The sequence below is a fragment of the Coregonus lavaretus genome, assembly GCF_964263955.1.
Source record: "Coregonus lavaretus genome assembly, contig: HAP1_SCAFFOLD_4890, whole genome shotgun sequence".
NCBI lineage: Eukaryota > Metazoa > Chordata > Actinopteri > Salmoniformes > Salmonidae > Coregonus > Coregonus lavaretus.
Window position 1 is genome coordinate 17,042 of NW_028157410.1, and position 10,459 is coordinate 27,500.

General features: G+C 47.7%; 1 protein-coding gene across 1 annotated transcript in view; it reads right to left on the reverse strand.

Annotated features, from left to right (window-relative positions):
• Window positions 1-9,359: 9,359 nt before the first annotated feature.
• LOC311125460 (beta-crystallin B1-like) overlaps window positions 9,360-10,459 on the reverse strand; it is a gene marked incomplete at both ends in the record, with an annotated part of 4,987 nt that continues 3,887 nt past the window's right edge. Inside the window, one exon of the mRNA XM_084199510.1 lies at window positions 9,360-9,531. Within this exon, the coding sequence (XP_084055636.1) occupies window positions 9,360-9,531 (172 nt within the window). The remainder of the gene's footprint in view (window positions 9,532-10,459) is intronic.

A 10,459-nucleotide genomic window follows, 5' to 3' on the forward strand; every position in this document is an offset into this window, starting at 1 on the left:
TGAAGATGGGTCGTGGCTGGGTCTTCCAGCATGACAACGACCCGAAACACACAGCCAGGGCAACTAAGGAGTGGCTCCGTAAGAAGCATCTCAAGGTCCTGGAGTGGCCTAGCCAGTCTCCAGACCTGAACCCAATAGAAACTCTTTGGAGGGAGCTGAAAGTCCGTGTTGCCCAGCGACAGCCCCGAAACCTGAAGGATCTGGAGAAGGTCTGTATGAAGGAGTGGGCCAAAATCCCTGCTGCAGTGTGTGCAAACCTGGTCAAGACCTACAGGAAACGTATGATCTCTGTAATTGCAAACAAAGGTTTCTGTACCAAATATTAAGTTCTGCTTTTCTGATGTATAAAATACTTATGTCATGCAATAAAATGCAAATTAATTACTTAAAAACCATACAATGTGATTTTCTGGATTTTTGTTTTAGATTCCGTCTCTCACAGTTGAAGTGTACCTATGATAAAAATTACAGACCTCTACATGCTTTGTAAGTAGGAAAACCTGCAAAATCGGCAGTGTATCAAACTGTAAATATATGGATGAGCAATGTCAGAGCGGCATAGACTAAGATACAGTAGAATAGTATAGAATACAGTATATACAGTGAGGGAAAAAAGTATTTGATCCCCTGCTGATTTTGGAAATTTGCCCACTGACAAAGAAATGATCAGTCTTTAATTTTAATGGTAGGTTTATTTGAACAGTGAGAGACAGAATAACAACAAAAACATCCAGAAAAACGCATGTCAAAAATGTTATAAATTGATTTGCATTTTAATGAGGGAAATAAGTATTTGACCCCCTCTCAATCAGAAAGATTTCTGGCTCCCAGGTGTCTTTTATACAGGTAACAAGCTGAGATTAGGAGCACACTCTTAAAGGGAGTGCTCCTAATCTCTTCTTGTTACCTGTATAAAAGACACCTGTCCACAGAAGCAATCAATCAATCAATCAGATTCCAAACTCTCCACCATGGCCAAGACCAAAGAGCTCTCCAAGGATGTCAGGGACAAGATTGTAGACCTACACAAGGCTGGAATGGGCTACAAGACAATCGCCAAGCAGCTTGGTGAGAAGGTGACAACAGTTGGTGCGATTATTCGCAAATGGAAGAAACACAAAATAACTGTCAATCTCCCTCGGTCTGGGGCTCCATGCAAGATCTCACCTCGTGGAGTGGCAATGATCATGAGAACGGTGAGGAATCAGCCCAGAACTACACGGGAGGATCTTGTCAATGATCTCAAGCCAGCTGGGACCATAGTCACCAAGAAAACAATTGGTAACACACTACGCCGTGAAGGACTGAAATCCTGCAGCGCCCGCAAGGTCCCCCTGCTCAAGAAAGCACATTTACAGGGCCGTCTGAAGTTTGCCAATGAATATTTGAATGATTCAGAGGAGAACTGGGTGAAAGTGTTGTGGTCAGATGAGACCAAAATCGAGCTTTTTGGCATCAACTCAACTCGCCGTGTTTGGAGGAGGAGGAATGCTGCCTATGACCCCAAGAACACCATCCCCACCGTCAAACATGGAGGTGGAAACATTATGCTTTGGGGGTGTTTTTCTGCTAAGTGGACAGGACAACTTCATCGCATCAAAGGGAACGATGGACGGGGCCATGTACCGTCAAATCTTGGGAGAGAACCTCCTTCCCTCAGCCAGGGCATTGAAAATGGGTCGTGGATGGGTATTCCAGCATGACAATGACCCAAAACACATGGCCAAGGCAACAAAGGAGTGGCTCAAGAAGAAGCACATTAAGGTCCTGGAGTGGCCTAGCCAGTCTCCAAACCTTAATTTCATAGAAAATCTGTGGAGGGAGCTGAAGGTTCGAGTTGCCAAACGTCAGCCTCGAAACCTTAATGACTTGGAGAAGATCTGCAAAGAGGAGTGGAACAAAATCCCTCCTGAGATGTGTGCAAACCTGGTGGCCAACTACAAGAAACGTCTGACCTCTGTGATTGCCAAAAAGGGTTTTGCCACCAAGTACTAAGTCATGTTTTGCAGTGGGGTCAAATACTTATTTCCCTCATTAAAATGCAAATCAATTTATAACATTTTTGACATGCTTTTTTCTGGAATTTGTTCTTGTTATTCTGTCTCTCACTGTTCAAATAAACCTACCATTAAAATTATAGACTGATCATTTCTTTGTCAGTGGGCAAACGTACAAAATCAGCAGGGGATCAAATACTTTTTTCCCTCAATGTACATATGAGATGAGTAATGCAAGATATGTAAACATTATTTAAGTGACTAGTGTTCAATTTATTAAAGTGGCCAGTGAGTTCTAATCTATGTACTGTATATAGGCTGCAGCCTCTAATGTGCTAGTGAAGACTATTTAACAGTCTGATGGCCTTGAGATAGAAGCTGTTTTTCAGTCTCTCGGTCCCAGCTTTGATGCACCTGTACTGACCTCGCCTTCTGGATGATAGCGGGGTGAACAGGCAGCGGCTCGGGTGGTTGTTGTCCTTGATTATCTTTTTGGCCTTCCTGTGACATCGGGTGCTGTAGGTGTCCTGTAGGGCGGGTAGTTTGCCCCCGACGATGCGAGAGCCCTTCCGGAGAGCCCTGCGGTTGTGGGCGGAGCATTTGCCATACCAGGTGGTGATACAGCCCGACAGGATGCTCTCAATTGTGCATCAGTAAAAGTTTGTGAGGGTTTTAGGTGCCAAGACACATTTCTTCAGCCTCCTGAGGTTGAAGAGGCGCTGTTGCGCCTTCTTCACCACACTCTCTGTGTGGGTGGACCATTTCAGTTTGTCAGTGTGTACCCCAAGAGCCCTCACCTCCTCCCTGTAGGCTGTCTCGTCATTGTTGGTAATCAAGCATACTACTGTTGTGTCGTCTGCAAACTTGATGATTGAGTTGGAGGCGTGCTTAGCCACGCAGTCATAGGTGAACAGGGAGTACAGGAGGGGGCTGAGCACGCATCCTTGTGGGGCCCCTGTGTTGAGGATCAGCGAAGTGGAGGTGTTGTTTCCTACCTTCACCACCTGGGGGTGGCCCGTCAGGAAGTCCAGGACCCAGTTGCACAGGGCGGGGTTCAGAACCAGGGCCTCAAGCTTAATGATGAGCTTGGAGGGTACTATGGTGTTGAATGATGAGCTATAGTCAATGAACAGCATTCTTACATTGGTATTCCTCTTGTCCAGATGGGATAGGGCAGTGTGCAGTGTGATGGCGATTGCATCGTCTGTGGATCTATTGGGGAGGTAAGTAAATTGAAGTGGGTCTAGGGTGGCAGGTAAGGTAGAGGTGATATGATCCTTAACTAGTCTCTCAAAGCACTTATTGATGACAGAAGTGAGTGCTACGATAGTCATTTAGTTCAGTTACCTTTGCTTTCTTGGGTACAGGGACAATTTGGCCATCTTGAAGCATGTGGGGAAGGAGACTGGGATAGGGAGAGATTGAATATGTCCGTAAACACACACCAGCTGATCAGCGTTGAATAGTCCTTAGCAAGGGTACTTCCTGTTTGAGTTTCTGCCTATAGGAAGGGAGAAGCAAAATGGAGTCGTGGTCAGATTTGCCGAAAGGAGGGCAGGGGAAGGCCTTGTAGCAGTAATCGAGTGTTTTAGCAGCGTGAGTACTACCGTCAATGTGTTGATAGAACTTCGGCAGCCTTTTCCTCAAATTTGCTTTGTTCAAATCCCCAGCTACAATAAATGCAGCCTCAGGATATGTGGTTTCCAGTTTGCATTGTCACGATCGTCTATGAAGTAGGACCAAAGCGCAGCGTTGGTAGCGAACATATTGACTTTAATGCAATACACGAGAATACAAAACAAAACACGATCATGAAGTCCTCAGTGACAACGACTGAACATAGAACAAAAACCCACAACCCCAAGGTGAACAATGACAGTTTAAATATGGCTCCCAATCAGAGATAACGAGCCGACAGCTGACACTCGTTACCACTGATTGGGAGTCACTGGACCAAACAATGAAACAACCAATAACAACCCAACTAATCCCCAAACACAACAAAAATGAAGACACCCTGGCTCAATAATACAAAGTCCCGGAGCCAGAGCGTGACAGTACCCCCCCCTAAAGGCGCGGACTGCGACCGCGCCTCAAAGAACCCAAATAGGGGAGGGCTGGGTGGGTGTTGCTCCTCGGAGGCGGCTCCGGCTCTGGCTCCGGGCTTGACCACCATCCTACATCCATCCCCCCGTAATGGCCCCGGTCCGATCCCACCCAGCTGGCTGGATCCGGACTGATGACGCGCACCCCTAGCTTGGCGCGTGAGGCAGGGACGGACCGGACCTGGCTGACGATACGCATCCTCGGCTTGGTGCGTGGAGCCGGAACGGACCTCCTCAGGCTGACGACTCGCCTCCCTGGCTTGGTGCGCGTAGCAGGAATAGGCTGAACCAGGTTGACGACTCGCCCCCTTGGTTTGGTGCGAGTAGCCGGAACGAGCTGACCCAGGTTGACGACTCGCACCCTTAGCCTGGTGCGAGTGGCAGGAACAGTCCGGGTTGGGCCGGCGACGCACACCGTAGTTTTGATGCGTGGAGCAGGAACCGGCCGGGCTGGGCTGGCGACGCACCCCTTTGGCTTGGTGCGTAGAGCAGGGACAGGCCGGGCTGGGCTGGCGACGCGCACCATTGGCTTGGTGCGGGGAGCAGGGACGGGCCGGACAGGGCTGACGAAACGCACCACAGACTTGGTGCGGGGAGCAGGAACAGGTCGAGCTGGCCTAGCGACGCACACCGTTGGCTTGGTGTGGGGAGCAGGCACGGGCCGGACAGGGCCGACGAAACGCACCACAGACTTGGTGCAGGGAGCAGGAACAGACCGAGTTGGGCTGGCGGCGCGCACCACAGGCTCCATGCGAGGAACAGGAACAGACAGGACCGCACTGAGGACACACACCCCTGGCCCTACACGGGGATCAGGAACGGGCCGGACCGGACTGGTAACACACCCCAGTACCCTTCGCCGTGCCTCCACACCTTCCTTCCCCTTCGTGACCAGTGGCCCCCTTAACCTGGCGGCCTTTTCTGCCAACCTACTGCACTCCTCTAACCCGTACTCCTGCTGCCCCGACGTCGTGAGCCCCCCCCTAAAAATTTTCTGGGGGTCTCTCCTCTCCGTGGACCAGGCCTCTATAGTCCTCTCCCAACCTTCGCTCTTCTGTCTCCACCACTCGTCATCCAACTCCTGGAAACGCTGCTTGGTCTCGTTGTGGTGGGTTTTTCTGTCACGATCGTCTATGAAGTAGGACCAAAGCGCAGCGTTGGTAGCGAACATATTGACTTTAATGCAATACACGAGAATACAAAACAAAACACGATCATGAAGTCCTCAGTGACAACGACTGAACATAGAACAAAAACCCACAACCCCAAGGTGAACAATGACAGTTTAAATATGGCTCCCAATCAGAGATAACGAGCCGACAGCTGACACTCGTTACCACTGATTGGGAGTCACTGGACCAAACAATGAAACAACCAATAACAACCCAACTAATCCCCAAACACAACAAAAATGAACACACCCTGGCTCAATAATACAAAGTCCCGGAGCCAGAGCGTGACATGCATAAAGTCCAGTGAAGTTCTTTGAGGGCTGTTGTGGTATTGGCTTGAGGGAGGATATGTACAGTCGTGACTATAACCAAAGAAAATTATCTTGGGAGATAATACAGTCGTCATTTCATTGTGAGGTATTCTAGGTCAGGTGAACAAAAGGACTTGAGTTCCTGTATGAGTCGTTAATCATAAAACATACACCTCCGCCCTTCTGCTTCCCGGAGAGATATTTATTCCTGTCTGCGAGATGAACTGAGAACCCAACTGGCTGGACTGACTCGGACAGTATATCCCGAGAGAGTATGTTACAATCCCTGATGTCTCTCTGGAAAGAAACCCTCGCCCTGAGCTTGTCAACTTTATTATCCAGAGACTGAACATTAGCGAGTAATATACTCGGAAGCGGTGGGTGGTGTGCACGCCTCCTAAGTCGGACTAGAAGACCGCTCTGAGTACCACTCCTCCGCCAGTGTTGTTTTGGGTCAGCTTCTGGAATCAGTTCAATTGCCCTGGGAGGTGCAAACAAAGGATCCGCTTCGGGAAAGTCGTAATGCTGGTAGTGCTGGTGAGTTACCGCCGCTCTGATATCCAATAGTTCTTCCCGGCTGTATGTAATAACACAAAAAAAATGTGTGGGCTAATAACGTAAGAAATAATACATTTAAAAAAAGAATACTGCAAAGTTTCCTAAGAGCTAGAAGCAAGGCAACCTTGTCTGTCAGCGCCATTTTTCATAGACTAAAATAGATTCAAATGAACAGCTTTGTGTGAGTAAAACAAACAGAGAACAGAAGATTATAGGTTTGAATCTCACTGATGCCATGCCACAATAGAAAATAAATGTGTTTGCATGATTAGTTTCTAAGCAGATTCATTTCCATGTGTTTCACGACTCAGGATATGACCCAGATGCAGACACAGGAGGCGGATGGTTAGGTTCTCAGAATGTATTATAACACGGGAGCAGGCAAAGGGCAGGTCGAGGACAGGCAGAGGTTCGTAACCAGATCAGAATCCGACAGGTACAGGACGGCAGGCAGGCTCGGGGTCAAGGCAGGCAGAATGGTCAGTAATACAGGGCAGAGTTTAATAACGGACAGAACGGCAGGCAAGCTCAGGGTCAGGGCAGGCAGAATTGTCAGAACCGGGAGGACTAGAAAACAGAGACTAGAGAGACTGGAAAACGGGAAAACACACTGGTAAGACTTGGCAAGACAAGACGAACTGGCAACAGACAAACAGAAAACGCAGGTATAAATACACAGGGGATAATGGGAGAATGGGAGACACCTGGAGGGGGGTGGAGACAAGCACAAGACAGGTGAAACAGATCAGGGTGTGACAATGTGTCCTGTAGATGGGTTAGATGACAACGTCATGAAAACAATGTGCACGCTTCAATGGGGCAGAAGTTTGCAAGTTGTTGTGATTCTGGATGACCAGTTGGCTAGCAACAATGACAAGAAACTGCCATGTGGGGAATCCAAGTGCCAAGTGGCTGTTTCCATCTTGTTCTTGATACCATGTTTTGTTTTGAGTTTTTTTGACTGATTTCATGTCAATGCTAATATGGCAAATTTGCTAGCTAGCTAACCAACAACGAATTATGTATGAGAGACAACAAGTGCTCATTGAGCAAATTTATTTAGGTTTTCAATAAACATTGGAGACGAAATGTCGTTTACATGTTGTCAACAATCTAAGCCAAACCCGTCTGTTTTGCCCCATAGTTGCGCACACGTCGGTTTTGTTACTAAACAACCAACCTGTCTATCTGCGCTTGGAGTTAAAAACAGTTAACCTGAGCTAACTGTGTTATTAAAAGTCTCAGAAACATTATTTAAGTATCTTCGAATAACCTATAATTTCCATTCTCAGAACGTTAATAAAACCACCCAGGAAAACATTCAGGGAACCATAGCAAATTGTTCTCAGAACCTCCCTGCAACTTAAAAATGAACATTCTTAGAGCAGGCTACATTTTCACTTCTGTTCTCAGAATGTAAAAAAAAAACGTTACATTTTACCGGTCAGGAAACCAATGGGAAATCCCCAAAAAATAAGTTTCCACAACTTTCAAGGAACCAGATGTGCTAGCTGGGAAATGTTTTATCCTTTCAGGTTGAAAAGAAGGAAGGAGGGAAGTAGGGAAGGAGGAGAAGAGAGGGGGTATAGGGATGGAGAGAGGGAAGGAGGTACAGAGGAAGGGAGGTAGAGAGGTAGAGAGGTAGAGAGGGAGGGAGGGAGAGAGGTAAAGAGGGAGGGAGGGAGGGAGGGAGGGAGGGAGGGAGGGAGGGAGGGACAAAAGTGGAATTCCTGGAGCTTCTTCAGTGAGTCATTGCAATGTTTAGAGTTCTAGGTAGAATGAAATAAAGACAAGTCCAAAAATAAATTCACTTTATCAGCCCTGTCTCTCCTTGGGATCCAACAACAGGTTCACTTCCTGGTAGCTCTGTCCAGCCCAAGCACGTCATAGATGTTTAATTATTGGTGACAAAAATACTAATAAATACAAAGCTAAACTAAAAGGCATCCCATTGTGGGAAAATAAAGCCAACGATTTGAGGATTTTGATGGCCGTGAGTGGGAAACCATGTTATCTACCTTGTGTTGAAATAATATTAATATTATATTTTGGAGTGAAAATAGTGGACAGCTACGTCATCGACACTCTTTCAGAATAACCCTACTTGTTCATTCTATGTACACGTAGAAACATGAATATATGTTTTTACTATTGTTTTACTATTTTAATTTATTTCTGTTCATTATATGAAGAACCCCTCCACTGCTATTGCTGCCATGATATCACACAATCAATGTATAAAAGGCTAATTATTTGTTCTGTCTAAAACCCTGATAAAGGCCAAGACACGAAACACGTTGGTTTTGCTTTTAACAATTAAGAAGCTTTCTTATTAACTTATACTGTCCTCCAAAAGTTGTGGAATCTCCTCTCTGTCACACAATCACCGCCACAAGAGAAAAATATGTCTAAATGAAGAATAAGAGGTGAATTCAGGTCAGGTTTAGAGTCTCTTTATTTGGGTTTGGATTGAAGAGGGTGCAGGGTCTGAATACAAGCTTTTACAGTGACTGTGGCAGAGGTACGGATCTAGAACCCTGGATCCCGTTCCCTCTTCTGGCCACGACAACAGACCCACACACACACACACACACACCCATACCCCCGTAGATCAGAGTCAAAAGAGAAACACTAGTCGTCTCATTTTGGGCTGAATTTAGGTTTGAAGAGAAACAGGATGGTTGGATGAAAAATAAATTATGCGAGGGGGAAAAAGAGAGAGAGAGAGGGGAAGGGAGGGGGCTGAAAATAATAGAGACGGAGAGAGAGAGAAAAAAATAGAGAGAATATCTAGTTATCTACCTATCAACCCACCAGATCTGGTCTTTGTTGATCTGTGAGTTGTTGTTGTCTGTTTTACGTCAATGGTCTTAGAATCCATTGTCGTTTCATGGTGTTGACCCATCTGTCAAATCAGGGCAGCTGTACGCCACAAGTCTTACATCTCTCAACAGGTAGAGGGCGCCGTCTCAAGAGAAAAAAAAACTATTACCTCCCTCCATCCCTCACTCTCTCCCTCGCTCTAAAAAAAGTATCTAACCGCGGAGAGGATCACCGGGAGGGGGGTGAGGAGTCGGATGGAGGGAGCTTTCTATCTTCCTATAGATAGGGTGCTTTCTTCCTTTCCCTCTTAGCCTTCCCTCCTCCTCCTCCTCCTCTACTGTGGCCCTCCTCCACCTCTCCTCCGCTCCCTCTCTTTCTCGCCCTCTGGGACCCTCACTTGCTGGACAAGGTGTAGCAGCCGTGCTGGTGCCACTGCATGTCGCGGATACGCCTCACAGACTGGAACTGGGGGTGACGGGCGCCGAACTCGTTGAAGTGCCTGTAGTCACCCTTCTCCAGGAGGTATTGGGAACCACGGTATCCAGGGAACTGGTAACCCACCCAGCTGGAAGAAAAGAGGAGAGGAAAAGGGGGATGAGTGGAGGGATGGAAGGAGAGAGGGAGGGGTGGAGGGAGAGAGGGATGGATGGAGGGAGAGAGGGATGGAAGGAGAGAGGGATGGAAGGAGAGAGAGAGGGATGGAGGGAGAGATGGAGAGAGAGAGGGATGGAGGGAGAGAAGGGTGGAGGGAGAGAGGGATGGAAGGAGAGAGAGAGGGATGGAGGGAGAGAGGGAGAGAGAGGGATGGAGGGAGAGAGGGATGGAGGGAGGGAGAGAGGGAGAGAGAGAGGGATGGAGGGAGAGAGGGATGGAGGGATGGAGGGAGAGAAATAGACAAGGGGAGAGAGAGAGAGCGAGAGAGAGAGAGCGAGAGAGAGAGAGAGAGAGAGAGAGAGAGAGAGAGAGAGGAGAAGGTGGAAAGGGCTGAGTGAATGAGGGATGGAATGGGGGAAGAGAGAGAGCAAGATGGGAGAAAGAGAGGAGGAAGAAGAGATGCACAGAGGCCGAGAAAGAAAGACGGAGAGAGAATCGATAGTGTGAGACAGAGAGAGAGGGCAGAAGGGACACAGAGGTAGAGAGATAAACAAGGAAGTGCAAAGTAGAAGAGAGAGAACCGAGGGAAAGAACCGAGGGAGAGAACCGAGGGAGAGAACCGAGGGAGAGAACCGAGGGAGACAGAGAGAGAAGATGAGAAGCCAACAGCATCAGAGGAACAGGCAGGGGAGTGGGAGGCTGTGAGGGAGAAATATGTCTTGCTAAATAGAGATATTGATCTGTTTGTCACGTTTTGCCTGTAGTGCCACAGGTACCAGTCTGTCCGTTTGTTGTTTCAACCAGTGGGGAACCTGTCTACTCACTGTGGGCCAAACCCATCTATGAAGGACTGGACCTATCTCCTCTCTCACTGTGCAGATACACTGGAGAGACGAAGC